The 23,848-nt window shown below is 50.8% G+C and overlaps 1 protein-coding gene across 4 annotated transcripts in view; it reads left to right on the top strand.

Moving 5' to 3' along the window:
* Positions 1 to 23,848, top strand: part of Mroh2a (maestro heat like repeat family member 2A) — a 37,976-nt gene that overhangs the window by 12,619 nt on the left and 1,509 nt on the right. The window contains exons 15-39 of one of the 4 annotated variants that reach the window (XM_021234166.2): positions 576 to 723; positions 1,742 to 1,782; positions 2,229 to 2,370; positions 2,626 to 2,678; positions 3,094 to 3,201; positions 4,323 to 4,442; positions 4,721 to 4,843; positions 6,062 to 6,214; positions 7,221 to 7,343; positions 8,281 to 8,360; positions 9,555 to 9,663; positions 10,188 to 10,283; positions 11,012 to 11,116; positions 12,104 to 12,227; positions 12,659 to 12,777; positions 13,749 to 13,901; positions 14,836 to 14,990; positions 17,255 to 17,414; positions 17,582 to 17,679; positions 17,941 to 18,078; positions 18,422 to 18,536; positions 21,135 to 21,284; positions 21,386 to 21,568; positions 22,421 to 22,576; positions 23,260 to 23,391. In XM_021234166.2, coding sequence (XP_021089825.2) covers positions 576 to 723; positions 1,742 to 1,782; positions 2,229 to 2,370; positions 2,626 to 2,678; positions 3,094 to 3,201; positions 4,323 to 4,442; positions 4,721 to 4,843; positions 6,062 to 6,214; positions 7,221 to 7,343; positions 8,281 to 8,360; positions 9,555 to 9,663; positions 10,188 to 10,283; positions 11,012 to 11,116; positions 12,104 to 12,227; positions 12,659 to 12,777; positions 13,749 to 13,901; positions 14,836 to 14,990; positions 17,255 to 17,414; positions 17,582 to 17,679; positions 17,941 to 18,078; positions 18,422 to 18,536; positions 21,135 to 21,284; positions 21,386 to 21,568; positions 22,421 to 22,576; positions 23,260 to 23,391 — 3,084 coding nt within the window. Of the gene's footprint in view, positions 1 to 575; positions 724 to 1,741; positions 1,783 to 2,228; positions 2,371 to 2,625; positions 2,679 to 3,093; positions 3,202 to 4,322; positions 4,443 to 4,720; positions 4,844 to 6,061; positions 6,215 to 7,220; positions 7,344 to 8,280; positions 8,361 to 9,554; positions 9,664 to 10,187; positions 10,284 to 11,011; positions 11,117 to 12,103; positions 12,228 to 12,658; positions 12,778 to 13,748; positions 13,902 to 14,835; positions 14,991 to 17,254; positions 17,415 to 17,485; positions 17,680 to 17,940; positions 18,079 to 18,421; positions 18,537 to 21,134; positions 21,285 to 21,385; positions 21,569 to 22,420; positions 22,577 to 23,259; positions 23,392 to 23,848 lie in introns of all 4 variants that reach the window. The other 3 variants (XM_021234165.2, XM_013122150.3, XM_021234167.2) reach the window with 3 other exon arrangements.

Genomic DNA, 23,848 nt, shown 5'->3' with positions numbered 1-23,848 from the left:
AGTTATAGGCAGCAGAGAAAGCTGTTGTTTTGTGGCAAATTGTCTTTTTCTGAAGTGTTCTGCTCTTCAGGCCTTTGGACTGCCTGCATTCAAGGGCAATCTTCTTTATGGACTGTGGACTTTGATCATAGCTATGCGACATGTGCACTAGTTGGACTAGTATTTGGTTTAATAAGTGCCAACTTGCCCAGTCAAGTTAACAAACCTGAGTACCATAACTGGCAAGCAGCACTGGATTACCTGAACTAGTCAGCAACTCCGAGACCCTGGGACCCAGAGGAAACTCCAGCTTACACTCTTACACAGGCTATAGAGTGGATATGATGCCACCAGGGCTGGGTGAATGCCATCTGGATGCTTCTGACAAACTCCAGGGTGGGCAGCAAAGTCAGCTGAGGGCTGAGCCTGTGAGCATTTTGGATAGATTACAGATAAGGTCCACACCTACCACAGCTACTAGGAGGGAGTCTACAGGGTTTTAACGTGGGCGGAGCCTGGCTAATACTGGGGAGCCATGGGATACATATATATATATATACCTAATCCTGTGCCCCCTCTCCCCATCCCTGCCCCAGGAGTTCTGGGTGAGGCTCCTGTGCTACATCATGGAGACCGACTACACAGAGGCGTTGACCCCCATCTGCATCAGTCTCACGAACCTGGCAGAGAACCAAATCCATAGCAAAGACACAGAGGCTGGCGTGGCCGGAAAGAGCAAGCATGGTGGGCGGCATCCCTGGGTCAACCAGTCAGAGTGGGCAGGTGGACGGGCTCCTTGTGACTCTTCTCATGGTGTCTTTATCAGTGAAACTGCCCCTTCTCCAGGAAATGGCCAGAATCCTCCCTGCCATGTCTGGAGAGGGGTTAAAGCCCTGCAGACTCCCTCCTGGTAGCTCATTAATCATATCCCCAGCTCCCCAGCTTTCACCCTGGGCAGGAGCAAGGAGGGAGCTCCTGAACCTAGCTTGTGGCCTCTATGGGTCTTTGCCATCTAGAGGAACTGTAGCATCCCAACCAATTCTTGTGTCAACTGACCCTGTGTGGTCCACGTGGGGCAGGCACTATAACACAAGCCCTCAGGTGACCTTGCCCATCATGCCACTGCTCTCCTCCTTCCCGACTACTTTTGGTCCCAAAGGGGCTTCTCTCATAGCCCCGGGTCTTCACAGGGTCAGGCATGACTGGGGGTACGGAATTTAGGGGGATCTCTCCCATCCAAGGATGACAGAGGGCAGGGCCTGCTGTCTGTGTGCAAGCTAAGAAGCTTAAGCCAACTAGCCATGGCTCTCCTGCAGCAGCCCAGCCCTTGCCCCTCCCTTTTCCTTCCATCTGAGTGCTGTTGCTTTGCTTTTCAGGGCTCAACTGATCCTCAAAGCTGATAGACTGGACAGGAGGGAGTCAGGGTGGGGAATCAAGTTACTGTTACCTGGGGAGAGGCCAAGGTGGACCGTAGGAGGCATACCATTGCTCTGGCATGTCCACTGAAAAGTAAACATTCACAACCTGAAAAGACATCATCTAGACCTGGCCCATGGGCCAAAATTTCCCTCCTTTCTGGAAGGAGCCAATGATATTCTTCATAAGAAAACCCCTGGGCAGACCCAGTCTTCACCTGGGGTGAGGATAATATTAATAGTTCTGGGAAGTCACCTTCAGAAGTGTCTCCTTTGGGGGATATAGGACATATCTTGACATGAGCCAGGCATCGTAACCTCATCTTCGGTTCCTCTTGCTTCCTCAGTGGACCTGCCTGCACCCCAGAAGCTTCTGGCCCGTCTCCTGGTGAGTGGCTGACATGCTGGCCTGGGGTATCCGTGCACAGTGACACCTCTTGCTTGAGTTCATTCTGAGTGCTCCAGAGGGAGGAGGGAGCAGGGGTGCAATTAGAAAGCTGGATGCTGGACAGAACAGTGTCCTGAGGTCCGTGCTGTTCTTCTTGAGAAGACACACCAGGGACAGTGTGCTCAGGTGTCTGGGGACCTGGCCGGGATCTGCTCTCAGATTCCTATGTCAAGAATACCACCCCAGGTAGACTCAGTCCCGTGGACACCAATCAATGCTCCATTGAGTTCCAGGGTCAGGGAGGAACCCAGGTCTGGCCTCCCATCCCCTTCCTTCCCACAGTGCCCTCTACCCTGGTCAGTTTCCTCCTTACCAGGACAGTGAACACCAAGACAGGGACTAGATGCCTGACCTCTGCTCCACTGATTCATTGTGGGGTCCTCCAGGTGCTGATGTCATCACCCTACAAAGGAGAAGGCCGTGGGATTGCCATGCTCAACCTCCTGAGGACCCTGAGCCAGAGCATTGCCCCCACCATGGCTGACATGTGGGAGCAGGAGATCCCACTGCTGGTCCAGTACCTGGAAGGTGAAGTACCCACTCTGTGTGCACTCTGGGCACTTACTACTCATGGGACCTGAATGACAGGAACCCAGGGTCTGGTGGACCTGAACAGACCCCCTTTGGTCTTCAGAACCGGGTGTCTGTCTCGGGTAGGTGGGAAGGGAAATACTGAATGTGACGAGCTCATTCATGGAGGCCTCAGATACCCGGGCCAGGAGGCTTACCCAGGGAGAGCAGCAGAAGAGGGCAGCCTGTGAGACCATGTGTATTCTCCCACAGAGCACACCGAGTTCACCTGGAACCAGAAGGCCTGGGAGGATAAGCTAATTCAGGTAAAGAGGTGAATGGTCTTCTGACTCCAGAGTAAGGGGGAAGTGAAGGAACACGCAGGAGGGGACTCCATGGCCTTGGCACGTAGACAAGTACACGTTTCCCCATCAGCGCGGACTTAGCAAGATGGCGCCTATGTCTGTGTGTGTGAGGAAGTGAGAACTGAGCGAGCCAAGTGCCTGGGAAAGCAGCAGGGACAACCTGCTTCCCAGTGACCTCTAAAGCCACAGCCGTGCTCCAGACACACAGAATGTTAGCGCTGGGTTGGAGACCTGTTGACTGGAGGTTTCAGAGATTTACAGAAGGTAGCCCAGAAAGAACAAGGCCATATTCAGGTCACATAGCATTCCCAGGACTCAGCTGAGAGCAAGGCTGGGGATTCCTTGCCTCTGCCCACCAAGGACTTCTACTTGCCAGTTTTTGAGAAACTCCCTCAAGAAGACCCGGGGCACCAGTTGGAGCCTGCGCCTCAGCAAAGAGCTGAACAACCAGATTGAGACCTTCGACAGCCCCTCTTTGGAAAAGGTTTGTTCTCACAAGGACCCCGTAGTTCAGGCAGGGAGGGGAGCCTCCGGGGATGGGAGTGGCTTGTGAAGGGAGAAGCCTCCGGGGATGGGCGTGGCTCGTGGTATTTACATCAAATCAGGTGGTCCCATGACTACCAGAAGAAGAAATAAGGAGAGGAAATGATCTTCCTTCCTTCCTTCCTTCCTTCCTTCCTTCCTTCCTTCCTTCCTTCCTTCCTTCCTTCCTTCCTTCCTTCCTTCCTTTCTTCAGATTCTTAAAAAATCTTTTGTTTGTCTTTAACATTCTGGTTCATGGTCACATGCGCAATATTTTTATTGGAAAATATTTTTTCTTATTCTTTGTAAAACTATAAAAATAGTTGAGAGATATCAGAGAGGATCATGGTAATTAGAAATCATTACATGTTCATGGATAGAGTTAAGATGGTGACCCCTCCTGTAGTCTATCTCCAGATTCATCACCGCCCCCCCAAGACCCAAAGCTGCCATCTCCTCAGACTGGGCACATCAAAGCAAGGACATTCTGCCTCTTGCTGGCATTGTCTTATGTCAGAAAGTAACCGGATTTGTGGGTGGGAACATGTTTGATTGAACGTGTCTAGGAAAAGAGCTGACCTCCACTACTAAAGTGCAGAATACGCCTGTCCTTACACATTTTGACTTACCAGAGCAAAGTGAATATTAATTTATTAATTTTAAAGGATGTATTAAATGGGTACAAATATCTGTTTAGAAAAGATCAGGACAATGTATTAGGAATACAGCGGGAGGTAGGGCCTTGGGGGATCCCATGGCAGGCAAGGGACAAACGGCAGGTGAGAGACAGACAGACCTACAGACAGAACTTCTGGGGAAAGTTTACTGGGGGAGGTAAGGGAGTAAGGGAAGGGAAAAGAGAAGAGAGAAAGGGGGAAGAGACAGAGAGAGGGAGGCAGAGAGGGCTGCCTTCTCAGAGAAACAGCAGAAAGAGAGCAGAAGTGGGCGGAGCTTGCCATGCCAGGTGTCAGCAGGGCCAGCAGTACCTGAATTATTGCACTGTGTATCCAGTGCTCCTCAATAGTGCACACAGAGTCTGGGAGTAAAAAGACCTGAGGTCTTTCCTCTCTCCCACCTCTCCAGGGCTTTCTGTACAGGGCCTTGGGCTTCACCTTAGGTATGGGCCTGGAGGCTGACAGGGTGGAGGTGCTGTTGCTGGAGCTTCTGTACAAGACAGACTACAGCAACGACTTTGACCGGGAGGTGAGGATACCCTGGGTCCCTTTTATCTACGATCTTCTGTGATCTGGGAGGCATTTGGATTTATGTGCCTGCGTGTGTATGTGTGTGCGTGTGTATGTGTGTGTGTGTGTGTGTGTGTGTGTGTATCTGTATACGTGCGTGTATATATGTGTGTGTATATGTCTGTATACATGTGTCTGTGTGTATATATGTGTATATATATGTGTGTGTGTGTATGTATATGTATATATACACACACATATACATATACAGCCTCACCTTGGCTGCCCTACCTGCAGGGTGTGATCCTGTGCTTTGGCCTGTGTGCCCGGGGCCAGGTAAAGACGGTGCTGAATGTGCTTCATGACTTTGAGGAGAGGATCCAGGAGTCAGAGCAGTCCTGGCAGATTGGTGCCTGGAGGGTAAGGCTCCTCACTGTGAGGCTTGGGCTCCACCTTGAAGGCTGGGCTCCCAGGGAAGAAACAAAGATCTTTCAGGGAACATCTGGAGTAGACTGCTTGAGTCATTCGCGGCTGGGGCCACACCTGTGGGAGTTGGAGCAACAGTGATGGTTACACAGCTTCCCCAAGACATCTTCAGAGCATCCCCAACAGTCAGTTGTAGTGTAAGGTCTAGCCTGTTGCTTGACTGGTAGCCCTTTGCTCAAGGTAGCCAAGGAAACAAGCTTGAGCCCAACAACCACCAACTAGGGGGTTAAATTGCGAATCCCCATCGTCCCTTCTTTATGGTAAAATGAGCATCAGAAGGAACACTTACCACAAGAACTTAATGGACCCATCATTGTCACAATGGTGATTTTAATGCTCTTAATAGTGTTTATCTAATGCTTAGCCAGCGCTCCCCTCCCTCCAGGGTGAAACGGCACCTGCTGAGGTGCCTAAGTATGACATGTGCAGCTAGTCTCTGCTTAGGGATGTCCATGCCAACCTCCTCTCACAGCTAATGGATGGGCCTGGCATGTGTCACAGGACTGAAGCTTCCCAGGGTGGCAGATTCCGGTTGGTCTGGTTCAGTCCTTCTTGCCCAATGCCTGACATGTAGTTTGTTCCCAATAAAAGTGCTAATGTGTAAGTGTTTGAGGAAATGAAGGAGTGCTTTAGGGCACACAGAACAGTCCATTGATGCCTCAATACTGACTTAACAGCTTCTTCAATCAGAGGCTGTCCCCCACTCGGACAGTGTAGCACCTGCTCCCTCCTGGTTTCAAGTGGAGCACTCCCTGCTCCCAGGTGGTCTTTCTTTATTTTTCCCCATTTCTCACATGCATGTTGTATGGCTATGTCCATATGCATGTTTGCACATGTAGAGGAATATTGTGGGGGTGTGTATATGCAGGTACACATGTGTGTGCATGCATGTGGAGAACTTATCTCGACCCTCACTCACTCTTCTACTTGTTCAATGAAACAGGATCTCTCTGTCAAACGCAAAGCTCGCTGATCTGGCTAGCCTTACCAGCCAGCTTGCTCTGGGGATCACGTTCTTGCCTTCTGAGACTAGAATTGCAGCTGGGCTGTCACACTGACTCAGCATTTGTGGGAATCCAAACCCTGGTCCTCACACTTGGGTGATAGGCAGCCGTCTCCCCAGTCCCCTTACTCTCTTTGTCTGTCATGCAGAAGGACCATCCCTGGAGGCGAGAGACGGTGAAGAGTGCCCTTATGGTGATGTACAGTTGTGTGTCCTCTTACTGCCACCCCCAAATGCTCCTCACCCATGTGGACTACCCCATCACTGCTAAGATCATCCACCACTACTCCAGCAGCTGCCAGGTAGCCCACATGTGGTTCTGGGTTCCTTCCTAAAGTACCGTGGTGGGGAGCCAGCCTGCGCTGTGCACAGGGCACTACACTCAGACTGTGGAGAAGAGTCAGCCTGTGCTGTGCACAGGGCACTACACTTAGGAGACATCTGGGGGTCCTATTTGATCACCCTCTGGGGAACACATTGCTCACACTTGAGCTTTGGGGTCATACTTGGGACGAGGGAGCAGTCCTCCCCTGCGTCCTGCAGGTGACTGTGGGGTCCCCAGAAGTGCAAAGTGAACCTCAGTTCTTCCCATACTCTCCTACTCTCTCACCCTCACCTCTAACCTACTCATTTTTACGTAGGAGAAAAGCGGGCTGTCTTCAAGAAGACACAAAAGTATGGGCATTTTTTTGGAATGGCAAAGTAGATGAATGTGGAAGAATTTATTTTTCAAAGTTGTGGTAAAATACATATAGTGGGAGGTGGGGAGATGACTCAGTCACTAAAAGTGCCTGCTGTACAAGCATGAGGGGCTAAGTTCGGGTCCCCAGCACCCATGAAGAAGCTAACCATGGCGGCAAAGATAATGTACTCTTAGTGCTGAGGTCGTGGAGATGGGAAGAGCCATCCAGTCTGGCTGAACTATAAGCTCCAGGCTTAATCAGAGACCCCATCTCAAGAAAATAAACTCGAGAGCGATTGAAGAAGACACTCAGCATTGGCATTTGACTTTCACACACACGTACACACACATACACCATGTCTTCACAAGCACACACACACACACACAAGCACACACACGAGCCATGAAAAGATACACAGAACATAACAATGACCACTGTGGCCATTTTCAATACCCCGTGCACTGTGGTTGAAGAACAGGCAGGTGAGGAGGCTGTCACTCAGAACATCCCTGATGTGGATGCTTCTCCAAAGAAGGGGAAGGAGTCAGGAGAGAGGGGCGTGGCTCAGGGCTCCTGTGAGTCCTTTGCAAACAGGTTCTCCCTCACATTCTTCCTCTGGGCATAGGACATCAGCCTCAAAATGGCCTTCATGAAGAGTGTTGTGCAGGTTACCAGCTCCATCAAAAGCATCAAGGACCTGGAGGACTTCCAGTTTACCCACAAGTCAGCTCTTACTAGCCTCATTGTTGTGAGTGGGGCAGGGATCCCCAGTGGGACAGAGCTCTCCCAGTCCTGGGTGGCCTGGGATCTAGCTCTCTGACTGCACCCTGGTTGAGGTTCCTTGGGGATGCCTTATGACATATCTCTGGGGGCTGTGAAGCCTTCCTGCCCAACTCTTGATTTGCCCTGCTGGACCATCGGCTCTGAGAACAGTTCCAGTATATCATAGAGGGTTTCACGGTCACAAAAGAATGTGAAAACTCAGGCAGGAGCCTCGCTAGACTTGTGCCCAGAAGACGCCAGCTTGGGGACCAGCAGACAGAGGCCCAGTCGGGATGGGTGGGAGTGAGGTGGTGAGAGCTACAGTCCCAGTGCTTTTCCACAGGAGGATACTTCGCAGAAAGAGGCCATTTAGAGCCAGGATTTAGCGTTATCGTTTGCATAGAACTTTGGTGAAGTTTAGAAAGGGTCAACTATCTACAGGATGATGAAACCCACGTATCAGTCAAGCCTCATTCTCTCAAAGCTTACAAAAGATGGGGTCTTGGGAAGATCATTATATACTGCCCCAGATGCAGTCCTTGGGGGAAAGTGAGATGCAGGAGGAACAGGAAAAAGGGTGTGGCTTCCCAACACTTTACAAAACCCTGACACAAGCTGTTAAGAAAGCATCAAGTCGGATACAGGACAAGGGAACTTGGGTTTGGGAAAGTGCATTTTGTGTGACCAAGGACAGGCATCAAGTCATTGGTGGCCCTGGGAGTGGGAGGCCTAGGCCCACTGTGTCCATCCCCCTCCAACCTGTGCTTTGCTGCTAAATGAGCCTTGAAGAATGTGGGCATTCTTCTAGAGCTCTTTAGAAATGCCCAGGCCCTCTTTATCCTGGCGCCAGATCATGTCACTGCCCTTTGTGTCTTTACTCAGCTTCTGGGTGACCAACAGTTCACCCTTCTTGTGCCTGACAGGCCATCATCAAAGCAGAACCACCTGACCACTTGGCTTCTCCAGTGAGGTCAATGGCCATGGATGCTCTCTCGAAACTGAGGTGAGCTTGGGCGGGGCCTGCCAGAGCGCCTATTGCCTCCTGATGATAGGACAAGGTCTGTGACGGCCCCCCAGTGCTACTTCAAGCCTTCCACCTCAGTAACTCCCTGAGACAATGGTCTAGCTCAGTAGGTAGGGTCCATCCCTCTTTAGACTTCTCAGGAGTTTTTCAAGTTGGGTGCTACTCTAGGGATAAGGAGGTGACTGGCAGATATGTGGGCTGTTCTTAGCAGAGTTACAGAGGGCAGATTTTGAAGATGTTCTGTTGCCCTCAAGGGAACACTAATTGCTATACTCTAGACAAGGCCTGAAAGGACTTGGGAAAAAAGACAAATGTGTACAGACAGAATTAAAAAGAAGGGTCTGTCATGAAAATATAATTCAGATTCTGCACAATTGGGGTTGTCAAAAAGGCTGATGCAAGCTGCCATTTGACTTTTGACTTGAGCGTAAGCAGGATGACTAGGTTTGTTTCAGAGTTTGCCCCCCACCACACACAGAGTGAGTGGTGAACAGGCAGGAGGAGTTTCTCAAGTCAGCATGTCTCAGCTCTGTGGCACAATGGTGGCCCCCTGGGAGCTGTTAATAGAACTCATTTTGCCCCAATTGAATGTGTAAGGAGCCCTAGAGCCTGAACATGGTCCTTGGGAGCCCTTAACAAGATGCCCAGGTGATTTCAATGAGCCACCAGGATTGTGAACTGGAATTTGTGCCAGGCCTAGAGAGAACGAACCAGCAATGTGCTGGCTACTACCCTTGAGTGTTTACTCAGGCGAGAATGCTCCCACGGGCCTTGACTCAGTAGGTTCTCTCCATGTGGAGTCCTTTACACTGATGATCAACTCCAAGCTTTTGTTGCTGCTCCAGTCATGATAAGGAAAACCCCAGACCAGGACCAGGCTGGGAGGGCTGATGTGGTGCTTGTGATCTGGGAGAAAGGAGGTTCCTAGGCTCAGAGCAGGCAACAGGAAGTGAAAGAGTGAGCCTTGCGCCCTCAAATCCTGTGTCCATCACAGACACAGTATGGAATGATGGTGGTCAGGCAGAACAGGGTTCCTAGTCAGGGAGGCATGCCTGAGCCCTGAGCCATGGTGCTAGGTCCTTCACTCGGTCTGTGACACGCCTCCCTTGCCCAGTGGGCGGAGTGGGTTTAGCTCCTAGTGACCACTCTCGCTGCTGACACTTCTTTCCTTAGTACACTGAAGCCTTCCTACTCCTCAGAGGAAAGCATGGAGCTGATGGATATTGGCATACACGCTGTTATTTCTCTCCAACCCCCAGGGGAAGACAATGAGTCCATTAAGGTAGGTTCCTCAGTGAGGCCTCCTTGCTTTCTGGGTAAGAACCTGGAAGTTTACACTGGCCAAGGTAGGCTCCACTTTCTCAAACCACCTACAATACAGCAATTTGGAGCAGCTCCATTAGTAAGTATGAGCTAATGCTAGCTGCTGTAACAGGTAAGCCCTGAAGCCTCAGCGGTTTAAGTAGATTCAAGTTCATTTCTCATCTATGTTGAACCCCAGTGGTCAGTGGGGTGTTATGTATGAAGATGCATTCTGTAGCTGTCAGGGACCCAGTCTGATAGACATAGGTCTCAGTATCTTCAGCAAATGATTTTAAAGATCTCTAGATATGAGAGATGAGAATATGTGCAGAAGATTCATATACCATTTTGCCTTCCTCCCACAAGCAACAATGCATTCCCATAGCCCCACTTCGATGCATCTCATCTCCCAGTCCAGGCACAGGGACACCTGAAGAGTACTAGTAAGTGAATATATGGTATATGCGCCTTTCATGGCTGCACAATGCTCTCTCTCTCTCTCAGACCCTGTATGCAAATGCCCTGAATTCCATAAAGCAGCTGATGGAAGGCCTCCTGCAGAGGCATCTGGACCCCAAGGGGCTGCAGGAGACTGTGCATGTGAGTTACCCGCCAGAGGGGTGCAGAGCCAGAGGTGGCCACCACCCTTCCTGGAAAGTGACCTGAGAGCCAAACGGTGGGGAATGCTTGTGGTTTCAGAACTTTTAGTCTGTGGCTGTCTGCTTTCATTGCTTCGAGCTTGTGGCAAGACTAGCCATCATGACAGAAGGGCAGGGTAGAAATATGCCGCCTCATGGCTGAAGAGTAACAGAAAGAGAGGACAGGATCCCAATGTCCCTGCAAGGGAACATCCCAGTTGACGTCACTTCCTTTCACTAAGTCCCATTTCCTAAAGATGCCATCACCTCCCAGTGGTAGTACCACAGGCTGGTGGCCAGGGTTTCAGTACATATTGTGTATGGGGGTGGGGAATGCATTTCATATATAAATAACAGCAATGTTTACTGCACTGGAAAACAAACAAACAAACAACCCTTTGACACTAGTATGTCTCTGTCAGCACCACCTGAGCTGAAGGGTGGTCTCGGTACCAACCTGTTTGGAGCTGGGCCAAGCACAACTTTCAAGTACTTACAATCTTGTGAGGATTCTGTGGGACTCCCACTCTGGTCATAGCCTCAATTCCAGTAGACTCTGAGAAGAAGGTGTCTAGAACCATGGAAGTCAGATTCCAAGTGGGAGGGACCATGAGGTGAATGCTGACCAGGGTCAGGGTGGGGCTGGCCAGGGTGTTAACACTGCTTCTGTGTTCTGGGATCCACACACAGCTCCTGGAGAAGTGGATCTTGTCAGAGAAAGAGTGGGAACGGGAGAAAGCCATGACCCTCCATCTCCATCTCATGCAGATCTATGTTCAAAGCATTGGTGTCTGTGTGAGTCCTGACACCTCTATCCCACTGCCTGCCACCTATGATACACCCACAGAATAGTTACTCATCTGCCACTCAGTGATACACTCACAGAATAGTTACTCATCTGCCACTCTGTGATACATTCACAGAATAGTTACTCTTTCTAGTCAGAGGCAGATCAAGCTCTGTCCCAGGAGTGCCTTGGGAAGACACCTGGGCTTTGGGGTAGGTGAAGGGGGAGAGGGTGGGATCTACCTAGGATGATAAAATGAATCACTAATCTTAAGTCAAGCTGTACAAGTATCACCAACCCCAGAAATCTAAGACAAGATGGTATTTTATTGATTAATGGGCACCCACGTGTGGGGTCTTTCTTCTACCTGTGATGGCTCTGAGCTCTGGTTGTCTTATTCTTAGAGATGGCTGTGGACAACATAGTGGTGTGCCGGGGTTAGAGGACATGCATGACCTCAGATCTTGGGGTGGTGTGTGGTAAGCCACAGAAACACCTAAATGGAGGTGAACAGGAAGGCTTGGTCAAATAAAAGGAGCCTAGACCGACATTACAGGATGTTCAGTGTCGTGGTACACACAATATGCCACCTAGATTCTACTATCAAGGTTAATAACATTCCCTGAAAGAGGAGGTGGCATCGTTTACAGACAGGGAACACGAGGGACTACTGAAGCCCTTGCCTAGGTCATTCATTTAGTGAATGGGTTTCATGTTGGAACCTGGAGTTCAGTTGTAGGAATGTGTCAGGCATTCAGAAGTCCAGAGTAGTGCAGAGCAGAGCTGCCTGGGGGCGATCCTGAGCCAGAATTTCTCCAGTATTAGTTGATTGACCTCCAAGAGCTCAGCTATGGGACTGAGGAGATGTGAACATGAATGGAAGGCACACAGTGGCCAGGCCTCACACACTCTAATTGCCCTGTATGCTCCTCCTGGGTGGCCTTGGGTGTGTATTGAATGTGGAGCTCTGAGTCCTCATGTCTCTTGTCTCTCAGATCCCCCTGAAGCTGGGGCAGTTTGGCATACTGGTTGGACTCATTGCTCCATGCACCTGTGATGTTCATAGAAGAACCCGATTGGCCTCAACTAATGTCCTGTCCAGCCTGCTAGATCTTCACGGTAGGGAGGACATGGGCCATGAGGGATGCAGTGGGGAGAAGGCTAGTCTTACGGTATTGGTGTTGGCCTGTGATAGAAGTGCAGCTCGTATGCAGGCAGGCAAGAAGATAAGCATGTGGCCAACATAAGAGAGGGGAGTGAGCTCATTAGGAGGTCACAGAAACTTCCAGAAGAAGAAGCTCATTGGATGAGGTTGAGTCACTGAGGGCACGGTGTTGGACTTACTCAGCTTGCAGATGCCAAGGGAAGAGCAGAACTGGATAGAACTGAGCTGGAGGGACAGTGGACACGTGTGTGGGAGTGCTGTGTGCCAGAGTCCATCATGTAGAAGGAACAGTGAATGGAGGCTGGAAGGGGAGGGACATACAGATGCTGGAGGCAGCCCAGGCTACCCACTCTCCTGCTGACCATTCTGACTATACTCCCAACAGTGAGCCAGACTTGCTCCTTATGGGGAGCTTCCAAGGAGCAGGAACTAGAGAAATGTAAGGAGGACCTCCAGGAGACAGACATGGCCAAGATTTCCAGTGCTTCCTCCAGAATCGCCAAGGTGACACTGGGCTGTGTTCAGGGTGCCTCACTTCCATCTGCTGGCTGTATAGACAATATTGTCATGGGGGAGGTCACTTCTCAGCAGCCTTTGGTACACCTGATTCATCTGTATTGTAGTGGCTTGTAGTGCCTGGGGACATTCAGGGCTGATATCTGACATTCCCGGGCTGACTTCTCCAAGTCCCTAGTAAATACAGAGAGTGCTGTGGGAAAGACTGCACACTGACAGTCTTAGTTGCTGTTTTATTGCTGTGAAGAGACACCATGGTCAAGGCAACTCTTGCAAAAGAAAACATTTAACTGGGAGCTTGTTCACAGTTTCAGAGGCTTAGTCCATTGTCGTCATGGTGGGGAGCATGGTGGCAGGCAGGTGTGGTGCTGGAGCAGCAGCTGAGAGCTAAATCCTGATCCATAAGAAGAAAAAACTGAGCCTGGCATAGGCTTTCGAAACTTCAACTCCCCCCTCCCTCGGCTCCCCACCATGACACACTTCCTCCAACAAGACCACACCTCTTCTAATCCCATTAAAGAGTTCCACTCCCTGGTGACTAAGAATTCAAACATAAGAGCCTATGGGGCCATTGATATTCAAACCACTACACTAACATTAGTTCCTGAGCTGCTAATGTCACACTGATAGGTAGAAGTGCTCAGAACCTGACAGCAGGTATTGAGAGTCAAAGGGATGGGACTTAAAGTCATTTCTGCCCCCGGGGGCAGAGGCAGCCTTCCTGGTACCAATGGGAGTTTGTATAGCAGCAGGATGAGGCCAGAGAATGTCTGCAAGACAGAGCTGTGAAGATGGGGATGTCCCGTATGAGATACAGGCAGAGTGAGAAGCAATGATGAGGAGTGGGAGAGGCTGGGTACACTCTGAAGCCTTGGGAAATCGGCTACAGGCTGGGTCAGTTAGCCTTTTGGGATAGGGGAGTGGAGGGAGCCTGGACTCCTGTCTTGCTCTGGTCCTAGGTGGTCTGCCCGGAGTTTAACTGCGATGAAGTTGTCTCTCTCATCCAGAAGCTCTGTGAGAACATTGGGGCCATGGACCTGCAGCATGACAGGGCTGCTGTCACCTGGATAGGCATCTTCCTCCAGATGCGGGTCAAAGAGCTGGAGGACAAGGTAGCCAAGCCCAGGAGGCCCCTGGGATTGGTTCTGGGACTGACCAGTGTATACAAGTATGGGCTATGGAAGTATGACTGCTTCCACCCCAACCAGGGATGCTAAGGAGGATGGAATGGAGTTCTAGAATGAGAAAGCTGTTGAATTGCTACTGGTCAGTGAGTAGATGAGGGACCACACAACTGCCCCAGCTGAAGACGCAATGCAGATGTAGGAGGAAGAGACCCAGGGCTGCCAGAGAAGACTTCGGGGGTTTAACTCACCCACCATGCTCCCTGAAAGAGGGGTGTCCTATAGGGACCCTGAACTGGTTTCATTTCTGTTGCTGTGATAAAAACACACTGACCAGCCGGGTGGTGGTGGCGCACGCCTTTAATCCCAGCACTCGGGAGGCAGAGGCAGGCGGATCTCTGTGAGTTCGAGACCAGGCTGGACCAACAACCTCCAAAACAATACAGAGAAACCCTGTCTCGTAAAACCAAAAAAAAAAAAAAAAAAAAAAGAAAGAAAAGAAAAGAAAAAGAAAACCCACACTGACCAAACACAACCCAGGAAAGACATGGGTTGAACTGGTGTACAATCCCAGGATACAGCCCATCACTGGCGGGCAGTCAAAGAGCTAGTGACATTATACTCCCAGCTAAGAGCAGAAAGCGACACGGGCGTCCTTGCTTGCTTCCTTCCCGCTTCCTTTACTCTTACACAGTGCAGGGCACAGCCTAGGAAAGCTGCTGCCCATAGCGGGCTGGGTCTTCCCACCTCCAATTAACAGTTAAAACAACCCCCCATAGACCTGCCCACACTAACCTAACCTAGATAATTCCTTATTAAGATTCTCTTCCCAAGTAACTCTAAGTTGGGTGGACAATTGAAAATAACCAGCACCAGTCCCAAACACTCCCCTTCCCCCAGAGGATGTTTATCCCCTCCTCAGGTGGCTGAGATACTGGGTGCCATCCTGGTCCACCTTCCGGTGGTGGACCACCCAGAGGTGAGGCGGCACCTCATTGAAGGCATCCTCCTGCTGGCACACTACCACCAGGAGACAGTCCTCACATCGCTTTTGAGGCAGCCATTGCCCATGGAGAGGTGAGTGCCATGGGACGTGGACGTGGCTGGGAGGCCTACATCCTGGGCAAGGCCTTGTACCCGTGTCTCATGTGGGAAGCACCTGCCTCTGGCGAGACACTGGCCTGAACCCCAGATTTATGACTTCATGAGGTTGAACTTGAATCTCTATCTCACAGCTCCTCTCATGTCCTGGTTGTCCCTTCTAGGACAACATCCAAAGAGCCGAGAGCATTCTCTCATGACAGCCCTTCCCTGTGGGGAACAGAGGCATGGACAAAAAAAGGCATGGCTCCTTGGGTCTGTCTTCTGAGACTCTGTGACATTTCAGCCCACCTCTGTGCCTTTCAGAATGTGTCAAAAGAGGGCAAGTAACAGATTTATCTAAGTTTCCGAGAGATAGTAGTCCCCTCTTACTTTTTTATTGTTTATTTCCGGGTATGTGGGTACATATGGCATGTGTGTGCAGATGCCCACAGAGGCCAGAGGACGATGTCAGATTCCCTGGAGGTGGAGTGACAGATGATTGTGAGCTGCCTGGTGTGGGCGCTGCCAACTGAACCCAGGTCCTCTGCGTTTCAGTACCAGCTCTTAAGTGCTCGAACCATCTCTCCGGTGCCAACTCCCGTCTTTCTCACTTTATCTTTACTAATACCTGCGATTCCAGAGTATAGGCAGGGGCATGCCAAATGTAGGAAGGAAATAAGTGTGCCAAGAATCCAGAATTCACTTGGGGGGCGGAGCCCAGAAAGAAGCCATGGTCATCCTGCAGGGCAGCCGAGTCGGTGTTGATCAGGGAGATGAGGCCAACTTGAGCAGAGAAAAGAACATTTCCCAATAGGCCTCAGCTCCACAGCCAAAGGGGCTGGTGTGTGTGAATACCAGGTGTGGTGCCCCTGGGGTGTGGCGTGTCCTAAGGGCGGCCTACAGGGTGCGAGGGGGAGGGCTGTTCATATTTGGTGACTTTCTGAAGGTGGCGTTTAGAGGATCAGAGCTGGGTGGGCAGGGCCACCATACAGTGCACACCTATCAGCTGATACGCAGGCCTTAAGGACTTTGTTGGTGGCAACACCAAGTGCTAGCTGTCACTCCCTCCAAATCTGTCTTGGTTAGCTATTGCTGCTGAACCACAGTGATTCGGAAACTTTTGAAGAATGTGCCAGTTGGCACACAGCTCCCATGGATCAGAAGCCTGGAAGTGGTTTAGCTGGTCCCTTCATCAGGGTCACAGCAGATGCCACAAAGGTGACGCCTGGCTGAGTTTCACATCCCAAAGTCTTGCCGGGGCATGTAGTGTTGGCAGAATTTCAGACACCCCCGTGGCTCTTGTATTTGGTGTTAAAGAGCAGTGTGCGCCCATTTCTGCATCAGCTTCCCATTGCTAGTGTCAAGCTACATCTCTCCCTATTCAGAATTCTCCTGCCTGAGTTCCTGTACCAGCTCTGTGGGTCCAAATACACAGTTTATTTGTCTCCTTGTCTGTTTATTAGCTAGGCTTGTTTATTTTCACTTCTAGACTTTTCCAGATTCCATGCTCTGTATCCAGCATACTAAGTATCAGTCCACAGGCATTTCCCTTTGCAGAAGGGCAGTAGGCTTGGCCTTGTAGTCAAAAAGCTATTTTCTTTCTAATTTAATATTGTTTTTGTCTTTTTGTTTGCTTGCTTCAATTTGAGACATGTAGCCCAGGCTGGTCTCAAACGCCTTTTGCAGCTGAAGCTGGCCTTGAACTCCTGATCCTCCTGCTTCTACCTCCCAAGGGAGAATTACAGGCTTGCACCACCATGCCTGTCTCAAGAAATCCATTTTTCAAAGGTAGTTTGGCAGGTCACTTGTGCTCTGGAGCCTTATTCTCTTCTGTAGCATGTAGAGAGAAAAGTGTCTTCCTGGAATATCAGCCCAGAGCATTAACTGGTGTGCCTGGATGTGAATTCATTCCCCCCGCTAGTACACCTCTGTCTTGTGACTGTTCTCCTTCCCAAATTCCTGAAAGATACTTTGGGGGGATTATCTGATTTAAAAAAGATCCCTGCAAGCTACTTGATGTTTCTTTAGGCTTTTGGAAACATCTTTGGTTGTTCCCAGGAAGTCATCAGATGAGAGGTCTGGGGAGGCCAAGGGGCTGTGAATTTCTCAGTGATACCCTGGAGAAAATGATGGACCTCGCCTGATAGATCCTTTGATGGCTCCGGTGATCTGGAATTCAACTCTTTGCACAGGGGCCACCAAGGGGTGACACAGGGTGTGCTCACCTGCCAGAAGCTCACTAACCTTGTTCCTTCTAGCCATCTGACAGAGGTGTGGCTGGCTGTGGCAGAGAATGTACCCTTCTCAAGGACCATGCTCCGTGGCTTGCTGGGCCGGCTTCAGTCAAGGTTCGCCGCCCGGATAAACGCCACCTCCAAAGCTGACATCTGGCGCCTGGCAGCTGTGGACCCTCTGATGGTGAGTGCAGAGGCAGGTGCCGGGCTCCCCAGGGAAGTCCGGGTCGAATGGACCAGGCCTTCTCCCTGCAGACACTGTGCACCGTCCGGCTCCTCATGGAGAAGATGGACCAGGACGACACATTCCCAGACCTGTTCCCTGACCTGCTGTACACCTTCCTGCTGCAGCTTGGCAGCAGCCATGGGCCAGAGGCTGCCTCACCGGTCCTGAAGACCTGGAGGCTGGTTCACACAGGGCCCCTGCCCCAGGAGATGACCCTGCAGAGGTGCTCAAGGGCAGATGGGCAGGAGGGAGGGACAAGGTGAAAGGCAGCAGGCTTGAGCTGGAGCTGCCCTCCAGCTTTTCCTTAGAAGCCAGTGGGCTCCACAAGTCCCTCTGGGAGTGGGTGGGAGTGATTTTACTCACAACCTCCCCCAGTGTGTGTCCAGCATGGTGTAGGCTTCAGAGTGTGAACACCTCTGTGTCTTGTGACCGCACCCCTTCATCCTCCTCTTCAGCAGCCTTATCCTTGCTCACCTCTCTCCAGGATCACAATCAAATCCATGCAGCTTTTGGTCAAGAGGATTAACAGAGAGCCCCTGGAGCAGGCCTTGGAGGAGCAGTCAGTGTGGTCCCTGCTGGAGAACGGAGGCACCTTCCTAGAGGGAGTGAGCCTGATGGCCAGGTGGGGCCGGGTCTCACGGGGAGGGGTTCAAGGGCTCTTCCTGTGAATGGCACAGCTAGTGTCTCACTTCTGGGATCACTTACACACTGATGGATGTCCTGGACTCTGGAGTGACAGTGGGGCCAGGAGATGAGAGGCCAGAGAGAGAAGGGTCTCCCAAGGCCACGGGAGATCTCTGAGCATTCTGGTCTGACCATCACAGCCCTGAGTATTTAACTGGTACCCTGCCCAGAGATGCTAAGGGGTGTGTGTCAGCCCCTCTTCAAGCTGACTTCAGACTCCAGAGAAGAGGGCAGGAGCAGGGACGACAGCCCTCCCTGTGCTCCCCTTCTTTCCTCCACAGGCTGTGCATGCAGAACGCGGAGGGCTCCATGCAGAGGCTTGCAGAGCTGGTGCTCACAGGCATGGGCTCGGAGGTCCTGAGCTGCTGCATCAGCAGCACGGCCATCTGTGTGGAAGTGAGGCACCCATCCCTGGGAGGGAGGGGTGCGAGCGGGTAGTGGATAGCAGTCTACGGGCTTCCTGGGATGGCACATCACTGCTGTGGAGAGAACCATGATCACAACAACTCTTAGAAAGGAAAACATTTAACAGAGGTGGTGGCTTACAGTTTCAGAGGTTTGGTCCATTATCATCATGGCAGCATGAAGGCCAATGTGGTGCTGGAGGAATAGCTAAGAATACTACATCTTGCAGACAACATGAAGTCAACTCCAGACACTGGGCAGTATCCTAGGCATAGGAAACCTCAAAACCCGCCCCTGACAGTGACACACTTCCTCCAACAAGGCCATACCCACTCCAACAAAGCCACACTTCCTAATAGTGCCATGCCCTGTGAGGTTATGGGGGCCAATTACATTCAAACTGCCACACACATCTCCAGGGCAGGCACTTGGTCCTTGAGGACCTGAGCTTAGGGGACAGATCTCCTCCACTACATCTGTTCTCACTATTCATGCAAGGCCTGACATCGTGGGCAAGCAGAGGCTGAGACACAGCCTGTGTTCCTGTGTCCATGTGTCCTGAGGGAGCCAAACATAAGGAGCTCCTCAGTTTGGGCTGGGAGGCTTTTGTCTGGACAGCTGGGAGACACTCACCTTGCCAAGGGAAAACAGGGAAGGCATCATGGACGCCAGGGCTTGGTTACTCTGTCGTGTGGTTACGGCATCCATGGAGTCTTAGTAGACATCAAACCTTCTGTGAGGAGCCTCATAGTTAAGAAGTTTTCCTGCGTTGGTACCCCTGAGGGACCTGGTTATTGGTGGGGACAGAGCCACGGAAAGTACACATGGCTGGGTTCCAGTAAAACCTTCCCAATGGACAGACACTTAAACTAAACATGATTATCATGTGCCATGATCCCTCGAGATGTTTCCCGCCACTTAAACGTGTGAAACCGACTCCTGGCTTTGCACTGTGCCCCAGCCATCAAGATTTCTCAGACTCACAAATTCCTCTCATGCTTGTGCCTCTGTAAACCATCCAAACACATTATGGGAAGAGATTACAGCTTGAAGTGGCTGGAAGCTGGCCTAAAGCTCAGACACTGGAGGGCAAGGGGGCAGGGACACAAGGGGTGAGTCAAAGGGCCTGGTGAGAAGTTTGGATTTTGCCATGTAGGGTTTGTAAAATGAGGTGTAGTCATCATTCATCACTCGTTTGGCTCTTCCTGGGAGCTCCTCAAGAGGTTGAGAGGAACTGAAGAGCTGTGTGGGTTTGAGGACCTCAAGGCACGGGACATGGATACGGTTACTAGGCTCTGCCTCAGAAGCCACCAACTTGATGTTTAGTTTTCTTTGGGTATCTTTAAAACACATAAAGTGCTTATTGTGCAATCAGAGGACCTGAGTTCAGTTCCCCAGCTCTCCCAGAAAAGCTGAGTGTGTAGCTATGTGTGTCCTCCCAGAGATGGTGGGGAGGGGTGGAGACAGGCACATCCTGGGTATTTACAGGCCAGAGAGCCAGGTTCAGGCAGAGACCCTGAGGGCCGGGAGTGGTGGCACATGCCTTAATCCCAGCACTCAGGAGTCCAGAGGCAAGAATATCTCTGTGTTCCAGGCCATCCTGGTCTGAAAAGTGACACTCTGTCTCAAAACAAAACAAAACAAAACAAAACAAAAAGTAAGCTGAGAAGCAACAGATGGTGCTAACTTTAGCCTCTGTCCACTGGCGTGGAGCCTGCATTCTAGGGTGTGCTGACACACACAATGAAAACACACTCATGTGTTATAGAGCATGTGCACACACATGCATCTCTCTCACACACAATTAAAATACTCATGTGTTATAGAGCATGTGCACACACATGCATCTCTCTCACACACACAATGAAAACACACTCATGTGTTATTGAGCATGTGCACACACATGCATCTCTTTTTCTCTCACACACAATGAAAACACACTCATGTGTTATAGAGCATGTGCACACACATGCATCTCTCTATCTCACACACACACAATGAAAACATACTCATGTGTTATAGAGCATGTGCACACATGCATCTCTCTCACACACAATTAAAACATACTCATGTGTTATAGAGCATGTGCACACATGCATCTCTCTCACACACAATTAAAACATACTCATGTGTTATTGAGCATGTGCACACACATGCCTCTCTCTCTCTCACACACACAATTAAAATACCCAGGTGTTCTTGAGCATGTGCACACACAGCATACTACAGGTTCCACACTGGCCCAAAGTCTTGACACTCAATTACAGGCCCAATGGAGATTCTGTCAGCTGTCCTTAATTCATTCGTGATTCTATATACTTCTGTTCAGATACTGTTAGGCGGGGCTTTTACACACAGCAGCTTTCCTGTTAACTGAAGAAATGAATTATCACGTATGCAGCACTCACCATCATTCCCTGAATGGTTTCTTGTTGACTGCTGCAGCATGCCTGAGCAGATGTACCACCCCCTTTTCTGGATGTGAGGACAGGGGCACTTGGTCCCTTCTCTGTGTTGCCCCTGACTCCTCTGCCTTGCTGCTGAGTGGTGGGCCTCCGCCGTGAGTAACTGCAACACTCCTGTTTCTAGTTCATGAGTGACTCCGTTCTGCACCAGGAGAAGCTGCTGAGGCCGGTGGTGCTGATGCTGGAGAAGGGCGCAGGGCAGGACAAGGATGAGACCTTGCAGGTGCTCTCTTTGCGTGCCCTGGGCAACATGGCTCTCGGTGCTCCCCGGAAGGTACCAAACGGGCCCTGGTTTAGGTCCCAGGGGCTTGAGTGCTTTGTGGGCACACTCGTCCAGGAAGTGTGGAGTGCAACTTAGGGCCTGAATTCTTCTAGGTGAAGCAGTATCGCAAACTCCTGCTGGAGAGGTGCCTGGGCTCCCTGCAGGGACAGGTGAGCAGCAGCGTGATGGCAGAAGGCATGGAGGCCCTGACCAAGATCCTCGCTGAGCTCCGAGAGGGGGACATAGGATCTTCATTTGAACCCATCTCTGAACAGTGCAGGGCATTCTTTGACAACGTGAGTCCAGATGAGAGCTTCCCTCCATAACTGCGTGGTCTGTTGCTTTAAAACAGTACCAGAAGCTGGAGATTTTATAAAGCACAGCGGTGTATGTAGCTTGTGGTTCTGGAGTCTGTGATATCTGAGAGCACAGTGCTGGCTTTTGGTAAGGTGCTTCTGAGGCATTGTGGGATGAGATGGAGTGGACTAGCTTGGTTCCTTTCTTGTTTACTATAAGGCCACCAAGGACACTGTGAGAATGCCACCCTCAGAATCTAATGCTGATTACCTCCAAAGGTCCCATCTCCAAATGCCATCTATGTATGATTTGGGGGACTGAAAGCTTCCAACACGTGGACTCTAGGTTGGGGCACATTCAAGTCACATCACTCTGTTTGCTCAAATAATGAAGAAAAGATGTGCTGTGAAGGTCCTGCAATGTTCCTTGGCTGATCTTGGTATCTTTGTAACAATCATGTCTTATGCTAAGAGCCAGATAATCAGCACCCTAGAATCTGAGGTCTTGGGTGTGTCTTCTTGGGTGTGTCACCCTGCAAGGAGGGAAGAGTGCCCAGTAATTCCTTGCAGCTCACGAATACTTTCTGGGTACCTGTGGAGATTGGAGCTGGGAAGGCAACAGTTGTGCTCATAATTCCACACAAACCCTTACACGTACTTTTAAGGTGGACTCCCAAGCTAGAGCATGCCCAGTCTCTTGCGTGCTACATGAGCCCTGAGGAAGGAGGGACTGTCCTGATGAAAGGCTCCAGGAAGCTCTGTGGAAACCAAGGCATTGGAATGGTCCGTGGAGGGAGGCTGGGGTTTTGCCTGGTTTCCTCATGCCAGCCCACTTGTACCTCTTGGTATCAGGAGAGCGAGATGATACGTTTGAAGGCCTTCATTCTCTTCGGGAAGCTGGCGAAGGTGGTTGGGATTTCCAAGAAGCGTTTCTTCAAAGGGGAGGTGAAGAGAGGCTGGGTCTCTCTCATGCTTCATTGCCAGGACCCCTGCCCCAATGTAGCCCAGGTAACACACACCTTCGTCTGTGTCCTATGTTCTGGGGCTGCAGTGCCAAAGGGAAAAGATGCCTTGGTTCTGCTGGCTCAGTGAGCTACTGGGTTTTCTACTCTTCCCTCCATCGCCCCATCCCTTAGGCATGCTGGGGCAGTGATCATCCCTAAAGGGAGCTCATGAAAGCTGACTCTGTGATTAGGCATGCTATGGTTCCCTTTTGCCCTAGTCACTGACACCTAGGACCTAGTTCCTTTCCTTCTAGAATATTCAGTACCTTGTAGGCCACTTTGAGGTACCTGGATTTGGCCCCATTTAAAATTTGCCTTAAACCTCTCCTCACAGGTCCCTGTGGGTATACCCATGTTAGGGCTGCTAGGAGTTGAGGAGAGGGTCGAGCTTGCCCTGTCCCATCTCTGGGAGTAGGAGGAATGGGACGGGAGAAGGTAGAGTAAGAGGCTTGCCCATCCAGGCAGCGGCTCCATCTCCTGCAGGGCTGCTATCAGGGCAAAGGGTTGGCAGAAGGGGCATGTGAGGGGCTTATTACAGATGCACGAGTGGGCTCTCTGGAGCCTCCAGCCCGCCTCTTCTTTGCTCTGGAGGCCTCTCTGGGGCTGCCCTCTCACTCCTCAGGTGAGATGCCACCCAGAGCCTTGCTTGTTGATGTCTTTCCTGTTTTGTGCCCTGTGTTCCTTCAGGCATGTTTGGCTACCATGTTTCAGTGTGTGCATTTCTGGGGCTGGAAGTCCCTGGAGAGCTCCTTTGGTCACAGCAATGACAGCATCAATGACCAGATGACAGTTTTTCAGACAAACATGTGCTCCATCCTGGTGAGGAGGCCAAGGGGGGGACAAGGTTGGGCTTATGACCCCATGTTGACCTTTTACTGTGAAATACCCAATGGGACAATGAAAGGCTACCCATATTAACTTTTCTAACTGCCACAATCAGAGAGTGAAGAGAAAAAAGTTAATTTTGACAATAGAATTTATTTAGCTCCAAGTAACCAGATTATGATCATTTTGTTATGTGATCAAGGAAAAAAATTTTTTTTCCGTACAACCTTCCAAGTCCTGGAAGGTCCTTGACATTGCTGTCAGCCGTGTTCCCATGCCGTATGTGGCTTGTGTTTTGGACAGCACAGTTTCAGAAACACATTCAATGGGTGCTCAGAGTCAGATAATGAAACCGAGAGCCATCACTGGGCCCAGCTACCCTGCTGTGAGGTGCTGGGAAGGGCCCTTGTCCCCTCTAGCCAAGCCTTCCTGGCACAAGCACTGATTCATC

This window comes from Mesocricetus auratus, unplaced genomic scaffold (assembly GCF_017639785.1).
Source record: "Mesocricetus auratus isolate SY011 unplaced genomic scaffold, BCM_Maur_2.0 Super-Scaffold_100010, whole genome shotgun sequence".
Classification (NCBI taxonomy): domain Eukaryota; kingdom Metazoa; phylum Chordata; class Mammalia; order Rodentia; family Cricetidae; genus Mesocricetus; species Mesocricetus auratus.
The sequence above is the reverse complement of the archived record's forward strand: the minus strand, read 5'-3'. Positions and strand labels throughout refer to the sequence as shown.